The 21,774-nt window shown below is 34.6% G+C and overlaps 1 protein-coding gene across 1 annotated transcript in view; it reads right to left on the bottom strand.

Annotated features, from left to right (window-relative positions):
* LOC150107790 (5-taurinomethyluridine-[tRNA] synthase subunit MTO1, mitochondrial) overlaps positions 1-21,774 on the bottom strand; it is a 309,050-nt gene that overhangs the window by 27,674 nt on the left and 259,602 nt on the right. Inside the window, exon 16 of the mRNA XM_090391541.1 lies at positions 13,794-13,854. Within this exon, the coding sequence (XP_090247667.1) occupies positions 13,794-13,854 (61 nt within the window). The remainder of the gene's footprint in view (positions 1-13,793; positions 13,855-21,774) is intronic.

Consider the following 21,774-nt stretch of genomic DNA (forward strand, 5'->3'; position numbering starts at 1 on the left):
ACAAGTGTTCTCTGCCAGGTTGGCAGGAAAATGACCCAGAGGAAGACCAAGATATAGGGATTGATACGGTACAAAGTGCCTTAGATGATAGAAATATAAGATCTGATAATGTTGGAGTCTTGACAAGTAACAGACTAATTTGGAGGAAAATTGTAGATAGGAAGTTAGTAATGACGTAAATTTTTCATGTAGTGCTATCATATCCTGTACACCCCTTGAGGATACATGACACAAATTTGAAGATGATGATGATGAGATATAGATGAAAAAATAAAGAAATTTCAGAAAATCTGTGGTACAATTAAAAGGACACTGAATAAAAAAACAAGACGCAAAAACTCAATTAAAATTTTATAAAGTAATGGCCACTACCACTCTGTTATATGGTTCAGAAATATGGACGGTTAAAAAGAAAGATGAAAGTAAAATACACGCTGCAGAGATGAGATTTTTAAGAACAATTAAAGGAAGCACAAAATTGGACCATATAAGAAATGACAACATCAAAAAAGAACTAGATATTTTTAACATAAATGAAAAGATCAAGGAATATAAAGAGAAATGAAGGAAAGATATCGGCTACCAAAAGGAAAGAGAGAGAGAGAGAGAGAGAAAGACCAGTGAAGCCAGAACAGGTAAATGCCTAATCCTTGAAGAGAAAAAAAAATATATATACATATATCAGGGGCAAATATTCCAGGTGTGCTAGGTGTGCAGTGCTCATCCACGAAATATCAGTATTACCGATATTATATTTTTGCATTTATTCCAATTAAAGTCTCCTAATTGTTTGCAGATTTTGCATGATTCCTAAAATTAAACACAATATAGTAATGTTTCATTGCCGTCTTCATGAGGATAATGAAGAATTAGTGCTTCATGAAAAGTCACATTTGCGTTAATAGCCCGGGTGTGCTTTCAAAATGCATACATCTTTGAGCCCTTTGATAAAGATGTAAAGAGGGTGCAGCGGGTCAAATTCTTAGCTTGCTAGTATTTTTAAACCGCTCAGGAAGGCGAGGCTGGATGAGCTCACATTGAAAGCTCACCCAGCATCTAGCAGCTGTGATTGGTTATTGTGTCAACCAATCCAACTGAACGTTGTCACTTGTCATGAATTGAGTGCTTTCTGTATCCGATGGCTGTATTACAAACAGCTGTTAGCCACAAATAATTACATCAATAAATTTTTATAATACTTAAATCAATAAACGTCTTTTGGCATTTTTTGTGCAATTATTTGTCGATGTAAACTATAAATACATTATTTTCATTTTACATCGATTTTAATGATCTTTAATTCTTGGAAAAAAAGTAATCGGAATTAATACAGTTTTAAGAAAAATTTCATATATAAAAAAATTGACCTGCATATTTTATTAAAAATCAACTAATTAATTAATCTTATAATCCTGAATTAAATTATTTAAGTTTAAATGCAAAAGAATCATAAAATTAACAAGTAAAATAATATTAAAATATGTACACTTACCTTTTTAAAATGTATTTTTCTGTTTAAATTTGTTTCATTATAAATTGACAATTCATACTTCACTCAGTGACTCACTAGACACAGAGGGCAAATGAACTGGTAGCTGTTCATAATAGTAATGAACTTTTTTTTTTCCACAAATCAGAAAAAGATGAACCAAAAACAGGAACACGTGCTTTATTGCTGCAATAAAACGTGTTCTATGGCTACCCTGCCATGGACTGAAACAGCCAACTCTTAATAAAATTTTAAGACAGAAAAAGCGTCCCATGGTTGAGGGTGTAAGGTGACATCTCAATCACCTTTACGATTATAATTTGTGGAATTTTTTACTCAATCCTAGGAGGAGTGCCCCATTTGCCCCTCTGCGGATGCACATGACCGTATGATTGCATTTTTACGATGTTTGAGAGTGCATAGCATATCAGCGTTCATCTTAATTGGTCCAATGCAATTAAATGCAAGATAACTTTAAATACTTCTGCATAGAGTGAGGAACAATCTGTTTATTTTAGGATTTATTAGAAAACAACAATTAAAGGAAAATGCTATATTTGGTTGGTATGTTTTAAATACTCAAAGATGAAAATATGTGAACCGTCATTTATAAGACGTATGAAAGTAAAGAATAAGTGTGAGTAGAAATACTTTCATTATGGTAAACGAATTATTAATAATTGACATTTGCAATATGTGTGTGTCCTATAAGTTGCTGGGTAGAACGAATAGCTCGATCCTATAAAGTCTAGACATGAATAAGTGAATTTATGATGGCATAATTTAAAAAAACAAAACTTACGAGGAGACAGGGAGTATGGCAGGAATAAATATGGTTTGATGGAGCAGCAAATCATTTTGTAAAATTTGTTGCCCATGTTATATGTATTTCTCTGGTTTGTGTATATTTCGCACTCTTTTCCAAGGTTTTCTTTTGTTTACTGAGACTCAGTGTACATAACATCCGATCATTATTGGAATTATCCACACTTTCGGGAATCCTGCATTCATTAGTTATTGTTTTTTTAGTATCAGTGGTTCGTCTGTCTTATCTCATATATGCTGGTATTTTTTTGTAGATCAACATTCTTATAATACATAGAATCATTTTTATTCAGGAATTGATATTTTTTACTGTCTGTTGTTTCCGAAGACTAGAATAAAAACCGTTAAAAAACTTTGCAACCTCAACAGATGCTATACTGCACAAGCAAGAGAAACATTTAGGTTTCTTCTCCTAACATCTACTTTCAAATTTTCAGTTCCAGAAAACATGTTGTCGTCCTTCAACATTGGTATTGGCCAAGAATAAATTTAATATATTCTTGGTTGGATAGGACACACATGGATTCTGTTATAAGAAATGTTATGTTCATGTTCTTCTAGGCGGAGAGAGATGGACTTTTCTGTCTGGCCATAATATGGTTTGCAAACCATATCAACTGCAAATTTGGTTTGGATGTGAAGTTCATATTTTGATGAAAATTGTTTAAATGATCCAGAAAGGTTTGTAAGTTTTCTGGGATGTTCCTCCAAATTAGGAAAATGTTGTCCATGTAATAGTTAGATTTTGGGTTTCAGTGTCACTGAAACCCAAAGTAATGGTGTTTTAAGCTTTTCTAGATATAAAACTTACTAGAACAATGGATAGTCTCAAGCTTTCTATCTTTAGAAAGCAAACACACACTGATAGATACCTACATGCTTCATCTCACCCCACCCCCCCCTCAGAAATTAGGAATTATTTCCACACTAGCTCATTGGGCGAGATCCTTGTTGCCAGAAGAGGAACTTCAACAAGAACTTAGTTACCTCAAAAGGACTTTCTTAAATAATGGTTACTCTCCTAAAAGCATCTATAATCATCTTAGTGTACATAATCCACATAGTAATGAAGATAACTCAAACCCAACAGCCTACATCTCCTTACCGTATATAAGTTCTCTTTCTTCTAAATTGGCAAAAATCAAGAAGAAATTTAATGTTAAAACATATTTCTCCACCTTTTAAACTCCAATCTTGCTTCAGTCAACCTAAAGAAAAACACAACCTTCTTCAGTTCCGGAGTATACAAAATCATTTGGAGTTGCGGCAAACCATATTATGACCAGACAGAAAAGAGACTCTCTCTCTCTCTACCTAGAAGAACACCAACATGACATTTCTTATAACAGAGTCCGTGCTAGTGCCCTATCCAGCCACGTTTTATTCTCGGCCAATACCAATGTTGAAGGATAACAACATCAAATAGACTGGAACTTAACTTCAAACATCCATAAATGTTCATATGAATTAGAAAGACGTATCTTGGAATTGAAAGAAATAGCTCTCGACCCTACCCATCTAAACAGCAATCTCAGTTACAACCTAGTGCTGTTTAGATGGGTAGGGTCGAGAGCTGTAGTCCATCTTTCACATAGTGCTGTAATCCAGTTTTGGCATACTCATGATATCATTCACACTCACAATGCTTCAGGATTAGTGCTCTAGAACTAATGCTCAGACTCAAATTCAAACACAACTACTACTTGTTCTAAACTCTGTGTTTGTTAAAGTACAATATATTTTTAAGATGTTGTTTTCTCCATGGTACTGTATTCACCTGACGAAGTCGGCATTTCCGATGAAACTAGTAGTGAAACCTTATTAAATCTCTTATATTTTTTCTCTGTGTTTCAGTCAGTTAATAATTTTAAACATACATAATTTCTGTCTATATAGGTTGGCCATAATTAAAGAGGAGGTGTTCAGAGGTGTAAGTACACTCTGGAACTTGGGATTTTTATTTATAAAGATAATAGTACAAAATTCTGCAACACCAGACATTTAGCAATAGAATCATGTGAAATTTGCATAATTAGAAAGACTGAAATGAATTCGTGTCATTCTGATAAGACTGAAGTGCTATGGATCTCATCTCACTTTAAGGGAATATGCAATGCTAGTCAAGCTTTACTATCAACAACTAGTAATGCTAATGACATGCTTCAAGAATTCCAGCATTTGAAGGATAGGAGAAAAAGTCCAATCACAATAACAAATCTTAGAAAAAATGAATTTATAAAATTTGAAAATAGCGGCTCTTTAGCAGTGAAGTCAGGACGAGGGTGCAAACAGATTATTACTCAATAAATTGATGAAGTTGCAACAGCCATCGTGGAATATGGAATGAATAATGAACGAGAGTCCAGCAGTGCTTTGGAAATATCAATGCAACTGGACATGGCATACTCAACTGTGACAAATGCTGAGGTTTTTCCTCCACAAGATCTCCCATATCTCAAGCTTTGCTTCGTGATGAAACGGAAACTTGACTGCAGTTTGCCCTGACATTCTTAGTTCAAATGAAGATGGATGATGCATGGTCGATGAAGATCTTTATTTTTTATCTGAATGGTAGTGTTAATTCATACAATTTGCACATTTGGGCTGTGAATAACACTCGTGTTCCATCAGGCCCCTTAGCACTCACCGAAAGTCACAGTGTGGTGTGGTTTCGCTGCATCATTTATTATCATTTAATGCTTTTTCAAAGAACTTCACACGACAGGATCAGTGACTTGTACCTGTCTTTGCTGTTAGGTATTGAGAGATGCTGCACGATTTTGTTGTTCCGCAACTGCAGCAGCGAAGATGCTTTGACTTTACCATATTCATGCAGGATGGAGCCATCTTACATTGGATTGCTGTTACAGCAAATGTTATGAAAACATTTCACAGAACACAGAGTGATCAGTGGTGCATTTCCCATAGCATGGCCACCTCGTTCACCTGATTTAAACCACTTTGACTTCTGTCTGTGGGGCCATCTGAAAGGCATGGTGTATGAAGGACATGATTTAGCAAACTCGAAAGATAGAATAATGCAGCATGTGAAGCAAATCAATGCAGATCTCTTGTATTCCACTGTAGAAAATGTCATTCAGAGAATGCAGTTCTTGGAACATCTGAAAGGAGGACATAGTGAATCACATCTGTAAATTATATGAACACGAAAATTGATTTGTTGTGTCACATCTAGCCATTACTGTTTAATTAATCCCAAAGAATGTGTTTACAGTACCAAATATACCCTAGTGGCAGAATTTTGTACTATTCATCATCATCATCATCATCATGCATATCAAGGATTTAGGTTTAGCATGGCCTGTTCCGGCCTTAGAAGTCATCGTTGAATCTTTTAAGAGGACGTCCTGGTTTTCTTTTTCCTAATGGCTTGTACTTTAAGGCTTGTTTTGGTAATCTTTCTGTTTTCATTCTTTGAACGTGTTCCATCCATTTATGTTTATATTTTTTAATTTTTTCTATTACTGATTCTTGGTTTAATTCTTTCATAATATCTTCGTTTCTTTTGTGATCAAATAGGGTATACTTTGCAGTTTTTCCTCATGAACTTCATTTCTGCTGTTGTTAATTTTTTGTTGTTAATTTTGTACTATTAAAACTTTTTATCTTCTGTAAACAAAAAACCCTATGTTCCAGAGTGTATTTAAACCAAGTTTGGTTGAATTTCTTCCAATGCATTTTACAATACAGTGCTCTAAACACCTCCTCTTTAATTAGAGCCATATATATGATCATCATAATCATCACATCAACATCAAATTCCTGACATGTACCTCCAGGGGTGTACAGGATATTATGATAGTACTACATGAAAAATTTAACACCATTACTAACTTCCTATTATCAATTTTCCTCCAAATCAATCTGTTATGTCAAGACTTCAACATTATCACATCTTATATTTCTGTCTTCTAAGGCACTTTTTATTGTATCAATCCACCTACATCTTGGTCTTCCTCTGGGTCTTTTTCCTGCCAACCTGGCAGAGAACACATGTTTTGTTAATCCTTCCTCTCTCATTCTGTTTATATTACCATACAACCTAAGATTAGCTCTGCTAACATATTCCTGGATGCTAACAATGTCAAGTTCTTTCCTCTCTCATTCTGTTTATATTACCATACAACCTAAGATTAGCTCTGCTAACATATTCCTGGATGCTAACAATGTCAAGTTCTTTCCTAATATCCTCATTTTTAATATGATATTGCCACTGATGCCATCTCTTCATGTCCCTAATCTTTCTCAGGACTCTCATATCTGTGGTCTCTAGTCTTTGGTGAAGTGTTTTATTTCTAACCCAGATCTCAGATCCATAAGTTAAAATTGGTTTTACTACTGTCTTATATACAGCTAATTTAGTGTTTTAACTAATTTCTCTTTTATTCCATATAAATTTATTCAGTTGACTTCCTACCATACAGGCTTTGTTGATTCTGTTGTCTATTTTTATATTTAATTTACCATCTTCACTAAAGATTGTTTCTAACTAACTGTAATGTTTTATGTGTTCTATAGGTTCTCCATTCACAATGCAGTTGATATTTTCAATGTTGCTGCCTATTTTCATTGCTTTGTCTTGTTATTGCTGATGTCCATACCAAATATATTACAACAGTGATTCAATTTAGTCAGGGTATTTTTTGAGGCATTACAGAAGGCAGCTGGCTCAATGAAAAAGGAAAAGTTGGTCATTGTTGGAGATCTAAACTGCAGAGTAGGAAATGATCACCAGACATATAGATGTGTTTTTGGAAAAATTTGAAGAAATCCGCAAAGCTAATAATAATGGTAAATACCTGATGGATTTTTGTTCAGGATATGGATTAGTTATTACTAATACCATGTTCCAACAGAAAAATTTGCATAAATTCACATGGAGAGAAGATGCAAGAAATAAGAAAAGTCTCGTTGACTATGTTATAGTTAACAGTGATGTTTTCCCACTGGTTCAGGACATAAGAGTATACAGAGGATTTGAAATAGGAAGTGATGACAATTTAGTTTTGAGCAAGATAAAACTGAATTTCATATTGAAAACAAGAATGTGTAAGAAAGGTTTTAAAACGAATCACAACTCTATGGTGGACTCAGGAAATTAAAGAGACAGTGAAGGAAAAGAAGAAAGTATATTGCGAATTCCTGACAAGTAAGTCAGTTTGCTCTTAGAGAATACAGCAAAAAAAAATGTAAGAAAGCAAAGCACTGTGCAAAACTAGCTAAACAAAACACTTATGCAAAGCCTTTGGTAAAAACATTGAAAATAAATATCAGGAAGGAGGCAAAATATTCTCGATACAGCTTAGAAATGGAGAAAAAGTACTGTAAAAGTAATCAGAGATGATAAAGGTGACATGATAACTGAAGACAAAGATATTCTAGATGTCTGGAGTAATTACTTTGAAAGATTGCTAAATGACACAAGCATTGTCAGCATGATAGCAGAAAACTCCCAACAGGAATTCAGTCAGGAATACAAATCCATACTTCTTGAAGTAGAAAAAGCCATCAAGAATTTGGTATGTAGAAAGGCAGCTGGAGTATATCAAATTTGGCCAGAAATGCTCAAATATGGAGGTATAAAAGTTTTACAATGGCTTCATAATTCAGAAAGTCTGGTCAGAGAGCTGAATTCCAAACAATTGGAGCAGAGCTATCATAGTACCCATCTATAAAAAAAAAAGGAAATAAAACTGAATGTGAGAATTAGAGAGGTATTTTCCTACTGAGTGTTCCTGTTAAGATTTATGTAGTATGCTTGAGAAATGGCTAAGAAAAATTGTGGAAGTTTCAAGGCTGGATTCAAGCCAACTAGAGGTTGTCAGGATCAGATTTTCACTTTAAGAAAAATAGTTGAGAAATCATGGGAATATAAGTAAAATTTGTATTCAAGTTTTGTTGATCTGGAAAAGGCATATGACAAGGTGCCAAGAGAAAATCTCTTCAAAAACACTCCATTTATATGGTGTAAATGGAACATTATATAAAGCAATACATAGTCTCTATTTAAGTTGTACATCAGCAGTTAGAATTGAAGGAGGTACAAGAAGATGGTTTGAGGTAAAATCAGATGTGCGACAAGGGTGCACATTATCTCCACTGTTATTCATTATCTAAAGGGATCACATTTTGAAGGAAAGTGGTATTAAATCTGATATCCAAATTGGTAATATTAATCTTAGCTCTTTACTTTATGCAGATGATGTTTTACTTCTAAATAAATCCAGTATAGGTCTGCAAGATTCCCTAATTAAACTGAATAACTGTTGCAATAAATTTGGTATATAAATCAACAGTAAATAGACAAAGACAATAAAAATAGGCAGAAACATTAAAAACATCAATGGCATATCCTGAATGGTGAACCTACAGAACAAGTGAAACATTTCAGCTACTTAGGCACAATTTTTGAGTGAAGATGGTAAATTAAATATGGAAATGGACAACAGAATCAACAAAGCTGGTATGGTAAGAAGTCAACTGAATAAATTTATGTGGAATAAGAGAGAAATTAGTCAAAATACTAAATTAGTATATATAAGACAGTGTACAAACCAATTTTAACTTATGGATCTGAGAGCTGGGTTAAAAATACGTGGGTGGTTCTAAAAAGTTCTCAGCCATAAATGGCAACAATATTGGCAAGATTTTTTTTTTTTCCCTTCCAAGTTGGTACATCTGTCATAAGCATCCATGTGAAATTTCAAGTCATACTATCAAGTTAGGAAGTCAAAGTTTTGTCTGTATTCCTTGAAATGGATCAAATTGATTACCGTGTGGCTATAAAATTCTTTGTAAAAGAAGGTTTAACGGCAAAAGAAATTCATTCGAAGTTCATAAAAGTTTATGGGCAGTCTTCTCTTTCCTTTTCGACAATTAAAAAATGGGCTGTGAATTTAAACGTGGCAGTACCAGCCTTGAAGATGATCCACATGAAGAACCTCCAAAAAGTGTAATAACAAATAACATAAGAAATCATTGATCAGTGCACAATATGGTACTGGATGACCGACGAATCGAAGTGCATGAAATTGCTGAGACTGAAGGCATTTCAAAAGAACGTGCAGGATATATTTTGCATTGAAGAACTGCAAACGAAAAAGCTTTGTGCAAGATGAGTGATGGGTGCACGCTTGCTCACAGCAGATCAAAAATGCACTCGCATGAAAATCTCCCAACAGTGCTTGGAGCGTTTTAACAAGAATAAAACTGATTCTGTGCATCAATTTATTACTATGGATGAGACTAGGATTCACCAGTACACACCAGAATCCAAACAGCAGTCAAAACAGTGGACAGAAGGCAGTTGTTCAGTGCCAAAGAAGACGAGGTCATGGCATCGGTGTTTTGGGATGCTAAAGGCATTTTGTTTATTAATTATCATGAAAAGGCTAAAACAGTAACTGGGGAATATTATTCCGATCTTTTAACCAGACTAGATGAAAAAATTCGTGAGAAAATACCTGGTATGCAGAAGAAAAAAAATCATCTTTCATCAGGACAATGCACCTTAATTTTCTCATTGTTTTGGCAATGAGAAAATTAAGGGATCTGCACTATGAATTGTTGGAACATTCACCCTATTCCCCAGATTTGGCTCCCTCTGACTTCTATCTCTTCCCAAAACTAAAAATCTTCCTTGCTGGTCAGCATTTTTCTTCTAATCAAAAGGTGATTGCAGCTGTAGAGGAGCTGCAGATCTTACTGAGAACAACTACAGGGACGGGATAATGGCACTGGGGCATCACTGAAATAAATGTATTAGTCTTAAGTGAGATTATGTTGAAAAATAAAACTAATTTTCAGATTCTAAATTTGTTTTTTTACTGTTAGGCCGAAACTGCAACCTGTCCAATTAGGACAGGTTGCATGCTTAACTAGAAAGCTGGAAATTATGACAAACTCAAAAGAATACCATGTTTGGTCCCATGATATCACTTACTGATTGGGAAGGATATCATCAGTCATGGGAAACTTTGAAGCGATACTTGAATGATGATGCTATATCTAAATGTGTCCCTAGAGTTTGAAGAACAAATAGGGTGGGAGTGAAATGGATGTGCAACCTTATTAATGAAGAGATCCATAAGAAGATGATGCGTTGTGAGAATAAGGATGAGAGGAATTATGAAATACATAAACCACAAGTCAGAAAAGTTACAAGCATTGTTCAGAAAGCTAAGTCAGAGTATGAAAAGAAATTGGTTCTTCAGGCTAAACGCAACACAAAAGACTTTTATTGTTATGCTGCAAGTAAAAGAAAATAAATATAATAAATGTGGGAGAATAATATTACTGAATTCAAATGGTATTCTTGTGTAAGAAGATGCATTGTTAATAACAAGTGCTCACTCCACTGAGATTTATCATCCTGATGTAAGTAGCATAGTACCCAGTGCTACCACTACATTGAATGAAGAGATAGAGTTACACGAGAAGGAGGTTCAAGAACTGTTGCATAACCTGCATGAGAATTTGAAATAAGAACAGATGGGATATCAGGATATATGAAAAAAGAATGTTCAGCCAAAAGGGCTGAGCCCTTTACAAACATGTAAAGGGCCTAACTCAGAAAGATTGCATAGGAATGGAAAGAATGTATGATAGTCCCATTGTACAAGCATAACTGCAAAAACTGATGTGTTTAACTGGAGAAGTTGTGAAGATTTTAAAGAAGTTGGTAAGAACTCGCATACAGACAAGTATGGGTTTACTAAAGGAAAGTTATAACTGAGCAATTTTCTCTTATTTTATAATAATGTTATGGCCGATTGAATAAACTGGAGTATATGGGATAATAATACTAAAATAAATAATAAGTTAACGCCTTTTATTCCCTTATAGGAGTAGACGAGGACTTTTAACCCTATCTAGCTTTTGGAGACTGAGTGGATAGTTCAATCTCCACTGGTAGCCAATCGGAGATGGCTGACCCATGACCATCATTAATTATAGCACAACCGATGAAGAGACTGGCAAACAAGTGCTGCCATCTCTTGGTACCTAACCCTAACAGGATGTGTTACTGTCCGAAATTATGTGGGTTCAACAGTCAATTCTCTCGAATTTACGGGATGAAAAACCCAAGTTTTCAGGAGAAAAAACCTCCAGTTGGTGACTAGACTTGTACTACAAGTCTATCTTTGGGTTGCCTAGTGCAGAGGATATGCACTAGGCCACCCAAATGTAAATCTGCCATATTTAAGATCAGTGGTTTACCACAATTGTTGAATCTACACATTAATGATATTCAGAAGGACCTGATAGGAGATATTCAATTGTTTGACAGGGCAGAGTAATCAGGGATGCTACTGATATACAGCACTTACAGAATGATCTGAATAGTCTAGAACTGTTAGACAAATGATAATGGCTATCAATTCAAATGCATTGTAAACTTATGCATTTGGTGTAATGATATTTCCAATGGCATATTATATTTGTGGGAATATGCACTGATGAGGTTAAGAATCGTGGAGTTATGGTGGATAGGCCAGTTGCAGTTCACAGCAAATATTGCAAACACATCTCAGAAGATAATTGTGATGCTGAAAAGAACATCGACATATAATAATAGGGAAGTAATTTTGCACAACAGCTGATACAACTCAGGGGATAAAGAAGCTGTGGAAAAAAAGGTGCAGAGAGTTACAAGGAGATATTGGGATTATGCAATGTAGATTATGAGGGCAAATTGAAACTGTGTGGACTACAACAGATAATGGTAAACAGGAGAAAGAGGGATGTTATGAATAGAGGTACCATATTTACTTGAATATAATTAGAAACCAAAGTTTTCAGGAAAAAAATGAAAATGGGTATGATTTACCAAGAATCTCCTATTTGCTATTTCCGGCATAGAGAGCAGTTTCTTTGTGTGCATCGGCAAAGTCATTTACCCAAATAGAGTCATCTTCTTTCCCATTATTTCAAGCAAAAATTACCAGTAATTTACAAGACTTGAGATACGTAATGAACAATTCTTCACAAATGACTAATGAGAAGTGAAAGAAGAGCACAAAACAGACAGCAATGGTAGGCCAGTAGAGGTAGAGCAGCTATGAAGACATGCATATGATTGGTGCGGTATTAACAAAAGATCGCACGACCTAAAGATAAAAGCAAGCTGACAATTTTTGAGTTGAAATGCTAATTCTCTTCAACCGAATTCCATAATATCTGAAACTGCCATAACAACATTCACTATATACTTCTTAGTTTTAACACGTTTATGAATTTTGACACGTTCGGTTGAATTTTATTGCTGCTTTGCGTTTTAGCTGGCGGGTGGACTCCCAGACATCTAACTAAAAATAATAGTTTTAAGTTAGATACTGTGTTTGCCGGCGCAACATATGGTTTTGCTTGAATCTATACAGCATAGTTTCTGTAGGAGGGGAGATGTGATTCATTAGTTAATGCCGTTTTTATCCCAGTTGTCTCTAACTGCACTATTTATTGAGAAATATATTACACAGACTGCAAATGTTTCTGTACCTTATTCAGTGATACAATAAAACTACTCGTTTTTCTTGCATCTGCAGTATAGTGGCTATTGGGGAGGATGTGTTGTTTACTGCAGGGAATGAGTTACTATCGCCCTGACGTGAATGTATTTAAACTTTTTTTTTGTGTGCGAGGTATATGCGAAATTTTTTAATTTATTTTTTCATAAAGTAAAAGCAGGGGTGTGAGTTATATTCAAGTAAATACAGTACATAAATTTCTGAAAGGATGTTATGGGATATTGGTTGATGACATTTTTCATTATATGGAAGGTGGGGAAAGGACAAAGAGGTATCTGTGGAAATTAAATTTATGTGCAGTTAAGAAAGGGATAAGAGTTAGAGTTTTCTCTCAAAGAGGAGTGAATGAATGGAGTGAGTTTTCCCGTTGAAGTGTTGAGTACATCATGAGTTTAAGAGAAGGTATGACAGTTGGTGTGTGTAATGAATGGCCTCCCTTGATGAGTCCTTGACTCCCCGGAGGTCTCTAATGATGATAATACTGCTACTACTGCTAGTAATAAATTTAATTAATTTGTTACTAACAGAATAGAGTTCATAGTAATATCTTGCAAGAAAGATCTCACACACTTCCATTTCTGATATCAAGAAGTCTAAACGTGATCAGATTTCTCTTCTTTGGTTGACTTACTCTAGCCTTTGCTTGCACAAACAGAGAAAGATTTCAATATGTGACTGGATGGGAGAGAACAAAGGGCGCCATTCCTGAAAATTGTGTGAAATAATGTTCGACTAGATTTTTTACTTGGATAGTCGAATGAATAAATGGAATGGGTTGTGAGTGTCTTGTCGGTGAATGAGTTAAAGGAGAAGTAGGATGGACAATGCGTGAATAATGGTAGTGTGGACCTCCTACAATGAGTTTGAGACTTCATAGGGATGCCCAGGTAATAATAAATCAAAAAATTATACATATAGGGGAAAAAACTTACTGTTAAGGGCCGTGCTTCTGATAATTTTTCTCTGTCTTCATTTGACATATTAAGTTCAATCCTGGGATAAAAAAAAAAAAAGATAAAAAAAATTATATTACAATAACAAACATGTTTGGATTATGAATAAAATTAGAGAATATAATTTATTTTCAAATTTCAGCAAATGAACACATTTGTGTTTAATAACTTTTGTAACATTTGAACATAACTGGATGATGCTAACTGCCCATTAGTTTTTAACAGTATTATTACAATACCATAAGTAGATACGAGAAATAAAGACATTTACTAAAACAGTTGACATTATTTTGCTTGACACCTACTCCAACACAGATATCAGCCTTGCAGCCACAGGTGTATGGAAGTAATACATACCTGGTCATTTCATATTTAAAAAGCCTTCATAATATTTTTTTGTATTCCAATCCATTCTAGTCTTTAGAGTCCAAGGGCACTGTTGATGCTGAATGCACTATGAAGGCTCTCAAAACTTTTACGTGAAAATATTTCAAAAGAATTTAGGTAGATTACATTATGTTATGATGGAAGAACATGTAAAGTACATAAAATGATGATGCTAGTTGAAGTACAAAGTACGATGAACAAGCAGTATTAGCAGGTTATGCAATGGAGGGTACAAGTATGATGATTTCCTTTCGCACATGGGAAATGTTTTCCTCCAAAAGTGGAAAGAGAACGAAGATACTATTTTTTATTATCTCCAGGAAACTCGGGTTTTTTGTCCTGTAAACTCAAAAAAAAAACCCATCCCTATTCTCTAATGCTTCATTCTAGTAAAACTCACGATGCACCCTGCTGGGTACCTACTTTGATACTGAACGAAATGGGATGGCAACTTGGGATTTAGCCGACCAAATTGTATTCTTATTGTTAAACCAAAATAAAAAATGATGGTACAACATGACAAAATTTCATGCCGGCTGGGGCGTCGCCCGGTTAAACAAGGCCCCCGTTGTTTTCGCCAGGGAACCAGGGCGAACAGCGAAAAGTCAGCTACTGGAACAAATCTGAAAACAAACCCCAACTCAACATCACCAGAGTTAAAGATCGGTACTATCAATGTAAGAAGCCTGAATGGCAAAGAAATAGAGCTAGCTGAGGAATTAGATAAGTACGAGATCGACATAATAGGGGTGACTGAAACAAAAAAGACCAAAACTGGTGAGATCTTTCTGAGCAATAAATACAAAATGTTACATTCAGGCAATGACAATCAAGGAAAAGAAGGAGTAGCCATAGTATTCAACACAAAATACGAGGCTAATCTTCTTGAATGGCAGTCAGTCTCAAGTAGAGAAATGTGGGCAAATATGAGAATGGGGAACTGGACAATGAGACTTATTTGTGCGTATGGTCCCACAGAAGGTTCTACTAAGGTAGAAGTGGAGAATTTTTTGACGCTCTAGAAAAAGCAACTGACACAATGAAAAAGGAAAAGTTGGCCCTTGTTGTCGATCTAAATAGCAGAGTAGGAAATGATTGTGAGACATACAAAAATATTTTGGGAAAATTTGGAGAAAAGAGCAAAGCTAATAATAATGGCAAATATCTGTTGGATTTCTGCTCAGGACATGGACTGGTTATTACTAACACCATGTTCCAACATAAAAATGTGCACAAATTCACATGGAGAGAAGAGGCTAGGAATAAGAAAAGTCTCATTGACTATGTTATTGTTGATAGTGATGTTTTCTCCCTGGTGCAGGACACCAGAGTGTACAGAGGATTTGAAATTGGAAGTGATCACTATTTATCTTGAGCAGGATAAAATTGAATTTCATATTGAAAAGAATAACATGTAAGAAAGTTTTAAAGCGAATAAAAGTTGAGCAGCTCTCAGATGTTAACTGTAGACTAAAATACAGAAAGATTATTGAAAAGAAAATGAAAGAGTTTGAGAACAGGAATCAAACCTTGGAGATTCAGTGGCAAACTCTGAAGAAAACATTGATTAATTCTGCCAGAGAGGCATGTGGTGAGATTGTCTGCAAGGATAAAAAAAATCAGAACTCCCTGGTGGACACAGGAGGTTAAAGAGGCAGTGAAGGAAAAGAAGAAAGCATATCAAAAGTTCCTGGCAAATAAGTCAGCTTTTACTCTTACAGAATACAGAGACAAATGTAAGAAAGCTAAACAGTGTGTAAAACTAGCTAAACAAAAGTCATTGGAGGACTTTGGTAAGAATATAGAAAATAAATATCAAGAAGGTGGCAAAATATTCTGGAGGTTGTTGAAGAAGCTTAGGAATGGAGGAAAGTGTGCTGTAAAAGGAGTTAGAGATGATAAAGGTGACATGAAAACAGGAGAAAAAGATATCCTTGAAGTATGAAGTAATTACTTTGAAAAACTGCTAAATGAAACAAGCAGTGATGACAGCACAGTGATAAAAAAACACTGACCAGGCATGCAGTCAGGAATACATATCCATACTTGAAGTAGAAAAAGCCATCAAAGGCTTGAAATGTGGAAAGGCAGCAGGAGTAGATGATATTCGACCAGAAATGCTGAAGTATGGTGGTATAAAAGTCTTACAGTGGCTGCACTGCATAGTTCAGAAAGCCTGGACAGAGGGACGAATTCCCGATGATTGGAGTAGAGCTCTCATAGTACCCATATATAAAAAGGGAAATAAAACTGAATGTGAGAATTACAGAGGTATTTCCCTACTGAGTGTTGCTGGCAAGATCTATGTAAGTATACTTGAGAAACGGTTGAGAAGAATTGTGGAAGAAAAGCTTGATGAAGAACAAGCTGGATTCAGGCCAAATAGAGGCTGTCAGGATCAGATCTTCACTTTACGACAAATAGTCGAGAAAGCATGGGAATATAACAAAGATCTGTATTTAGTTTTGTCGATTTGGAAAAGGCATATGACAAGGTGCCAAGAGAGAAGCTATTCAATACGCTGCAGTTATATGGTGTCAATGGGGCATTATATCAAGCAATACTTAGTCTTTATTTGAGTTGTAAGTCAGCAGTTAGAATTGAAGGAAGTACAGGAAGATGGTTTAATGTTAAATCTGGTGTGAGACAAGGATGTACATTATCCCCTCTGTTATTCATTATCTATATGGATCACATTATGAAGGAAAGTGGTATTAAACCTGATATCAAAATTGGAGATGTTAATGTCAGCTCTTTGCTTTATGCGGATGATGTTATACTTCTAAATAAATCCGCTACAAGTCTGCAAGATTCTCTGACTAAATTGAATAGCTGTTGTAATAGATATGGTATGAAGGTCAGCAATAAAAAGACAAAGACAATGAAAATAGGCAGAATCATTGAAAATGTCAACTGTGTTGTGAATGGAGAACCTGTGGAACAAGTAAAACATTTCAGCTACTTAGGCACAATTTTTACTGAAGATGGTAAATTAAATATAGAAATAGACAACAGAATCAGCAAAGCTGGTATGGTAGGAAGTCAATTGAATAAATTCATATGGAATAAGAGAGAAATTAGTCGGAACACTAAATTAGCTGTATACAAGACAGTGTTCAAACCAGTTTTAACTTATGGATCTGAGAGCTGGGTCAGAAGTAAAACACTTGACCAAAGACTAGAGACCGCATATATGAGAGCCCCGAGAAAGATTAGAGGCGTGAACAGATGGCATCAATGGCAATATCATATTAAAAATGAGGATATTAGGAAAGAACTTGACATTGTCAACATCCAGGAATGCATTAGCAGAGCTAATCTCAGGTGGTATGGTGACTTAAATAGAATGGGAGAGGAAAGATTAGCAAAACAAGTGTTCTCTGCCAGGTTGACAGGAAAACGACCCAGAAGAAGACCAATATATAGGTGGATTGATACGGTACAAAGTGCCTTAGACGATAGAAATATAAGATCTGATAATGTTGGAGTCTTGACAAGTAACAGACTGATTTGGAGGAAAATCGTAGATAGGTAGTAATGATGTAATTTTTTTCATGTAGTACTATCATATCCTGTACACCCCTTGAGGGTACATGGCAGGAATTTGATGATGATGATGATGAACTCAAGAAAATTGACTGTAGAACCCACACTATTTCAGACATTAAATATATTGTGTTAGGGTTAGGGATCACAAGATGGTAGCACTTGTTGAGCCATTCTCTTCACTGCATACCACTTAATTAGTGATAGCCTTGAGCTAGCTATCTTTGATTGGGTACCGGTGGAGATTGAACTGCCCACTCAGTCTCCAAAAGTTAGACAGGGTTAAAATTGACTTGCCTACAGGAATAAAAAGGCATTAGCTGATTTTTTTTTTTTTTTTAAATATACAACTGGCTCACAAACGGTTTTAAAACTATTTTTGTGATTCATTGTGCTAAATGATCTGAAAACTGCTCTACATAGACACACAACTCTTTGAATAAGCAGGGTGGTAGTCTCATGGCAGGCAAAGAAAATCAGTTACTACCTGATCTAATGACATCAACCTTATTGGTACTACTGCACTGGAAACTATTGTTTTTACTAATGTTTAAAATATGTTTTACTAGAATGAAGCATTAGAGAATAGGGAGGGATTTTACGGGTATCATTTTTATAAATCACAGTGTAAACTTCACTATGAGCTCAACATGCTCATGCCAGACCAAGACGAATCACCACATTCTGTACATGACTTTAGAGCATGATCAGGGAATTTATTTTGAATTTCCTGTTTACATATTGCTTGGCACACCACAAATCATGGCATGTGCTTCAATTGAAACCAGGCCTGTTTACAGGGAGTAAAAAGAATGTGTTTGTTTCAGAATATACAGTAAGTCCTAAACTTAGATGGTTGATTCATTCCAAAGGTTTCCATGTAAGATGAAATCATAAGCTTAAGTTAAATGGTGCTTAAATATGATTCATTTTGATGATTTCGATTGAAGATATGCAAAAACGAATGCCGCAATAAGTCTAATGCTTATACAGCAATAAACTCGATATTATTGCATGCTGTAAACTGATTTATGAGAAGAAAAAAAAAGTTGCAGTAATGCCACAATAAGTCTTATGCTTATACAGCAATAATATCGAGTTTATTGCTGTATAAGCATAAGACTTATTGTGGCATTCGTTGTTGCATATCTTCAATCGAAATCATCAATAATTTTCCCATTTCTTCTATTAATGTGTCCCGTTTCTCAGAAGTGATCATGGATTGCATTGGCTGAACTTTTCATGACTGCATAATGTGAACTTTATCTTTTTTAATAGTTCTAATAAAATTAAGAACTTTTATTGCTAAAAGACCATACGATTTAATGATAAAAAATACAAAAATACAAAGAACCAACAAGTTTCACTAGTCACTGTCTAGCATTTTCAAGGCTATACTGGTGTGAAAACAAATGCATCAAGTTACATGAAAAACATACACTTTAGTAACTGCTAGGCTGTTACATTTGATAATTCGTGTTTGATGGCGTGCATACGTTCGAATGCTTCGGTCAGAATCCGGTACACGACCACGTGTTGTGTAGTTTTTCGCATATTGTAGTTCTGTTAAACTGAGAGAATTGATGATATTTTTCCATATGTCTTTAAGAATAGCACCTTGATTTCTATTTAAATTATTGCCTGTGCGTAGCACCACAGCTGCTTCTTTGAAAGTTCTATCTGTAGTCATTCTTGATGTAAAGCATAGAATTGTTTTTCCAATCTATAACGTGATTTGATGTTGAGAAATGATGAGCTAAACCAGATGTGATGATTCTATTGTGATTGACATCCCCCACATGTTCCTTCTGTCTTATTTCAAAACTTCTAGAGGTCTGTGCAATGTAAGAAAGGCCACACATGCATGGAATTTCATATACTCCAGGAAATTTGAAGAAAGGTACCTCATCTTTGGGTGATGTTACGGTGTCCCAATATGTGTCCACAGCTGTCATTCCATACATTAATTCAGCATCCACAAAATTGGTGAGAATGTTAAAAGCTCATAACATCAGAGTGTTTTTTAAACCAACTACAACGATCAGACAAATCTTAAGATCACCCAAAGATGAGGTACCTTTCTTCAAATTTCCTGGAGTATATGAAATTCCATGCACGTGTGGCCTTTCTTACATTGGACAGACCTCTAGAAGTTTTGAAATAAGACAGAAGGAACATGTGGGGGATGTCAATCACAATAGAATCATCACATCTGGTTTAGCTCATCATTTCTCAACATCAAATCACGTTATAGATTGGAAAAACAATTCTATGCCTTACATCAAGAATGACTACAGACAGAACTTTCAAAGAAGCAGCTGTGGTGCTATGCACAGGCAATAATTTAAATAGAAATCAAGGTGCTATTCTTAAAGACATATGGAAAAATATCATCAATTCTCTCAGTTTAACAGAACTACAATATGCAAAAAACTACACAACATGTGGTCATGTACTGGATTCTGACTGAAGCATTTGAACGCATGCACGCCATCAAACACGAATTATCAAATGTAACGGCTTAGCAGTTACTAAAGTGTATGTTTTTCATGTAACTTGATGCATTTGTTTTCACACCAGTATAGCCTTGAAAATGCTAGACAGTGGTTAGTGAAACTTGTTGGCTCTTTGTATTTTTTATCATTAAATCGTATGGTCTTTTAGCAATAAAAGTTCTTAATTTTAATACATTAGACCAAATATGAACAATTTAATAGTTCTAACAGATGACTCATGCATTTCATAAGCTCATGCAATGTGTATACGAATTCATTACCTTTTTTATGTCATTTAATATCTTCTTTAGTCTCCACAGTTATAATGAGTTCTTTATTACCAGTGTGAATACATATACATGTATTCTCATTATTTTTAGATTTCACAGACATATTTAGAGTCTTTGTTTTGTTTTCAATAAGTACTACGTAGGTTTGTTAAAAAAAAAAAACACAACTTGTGCTCAAGGTTAAAAAAAAACGATGATAGCATGACTGTGCTAAATGTTTGTTTATAGATTACGAAAAAGATATATATACTGTTTGATATATTACAAAGAATAAATATACTTAATATTTTACTACATGCAATACTGAATATATACAAAGATAAGTAAATAAAAATAAATGAAAAAATGTCTGAAAAACAATCTATAAACCAAAGAGTAAGACAGGGATGCCCTCTATCTCCAACACTTTTCAATATTTACATTAATAAAATATTAATACAATGGAACACCTTAAACAATCCAGGTATAGAAATTTCCCGGAATAACAAAATAAATACGCTATTATTTGCAGATGATCAGGTAATACTATCAGATAAGGAAGACAATTTACCAAAAGCAATATATAATTTAAATGTTATAGTAGAACAGTTTGGAATGAAAATTTCCATAGATAAAACTACAACAATGGCATTTTGTAGACAAACTCCAGTTAGAAGTAAAATAGTTATTAATAATACAATAATAGAACAGATAAATACTTTCAGTTATCTTGGGTGTGAAATATCATATGAAGGAGAAAAAGACATAAAATTAAAAAATTAAAAATTTTTATAGATTGCAGGCCTGATAAATAGACCCCTTAATCCAAATATAGTACAAAAAGAAGCAAGCTTGAAAATATACAATACTTTAGCAGTGCCCACATTATTATATGACAGTGAAATTTGGGAAATAAACAAACAAGATAAATAAAGAATAAAACAAGTGAAATGAGATTTATGAGAAGAATTGCAAAATACACATTATTAGACCAAAACAGAACAAAGATATTTTAAAAGAACTAAAAAAAAAACAAAATCAATGGAAGAAAAACTAAACAATTATAAACAAAAATGGATAAAACATGTAACTGAATGGCCAACACCTGATATCCTAAACAAATAATAAAATATAAATCAACTGGAAAGAGAAGGATGGGTAGACCTCAAAAAAGAATATCAGATTATATCAAAGGATAATGAGACCGGAACAGACCAATATGGTCTATATCTGTAATTAGCATTATGATGATGATGACCATGA

The sequence above is a fragment of the Typopeltis vanoorti genome, chromosome 4 (genome assembly GCF_054136105.1).
Source record: "Typopeltis vanoorti isolate ZY-2024b chromosome 4, IOZ_Tvanoo_1.0, whole genome shotgun sequence".
In the NCBI taxonomy this organism is placed as follows: domain Eukaryota; kingdom Metazoa; phylum Arthropoda; class Arachnida; order Uropygi; family Thelyphonidae; genus Typopeltis; species Typopeltis vanoorti.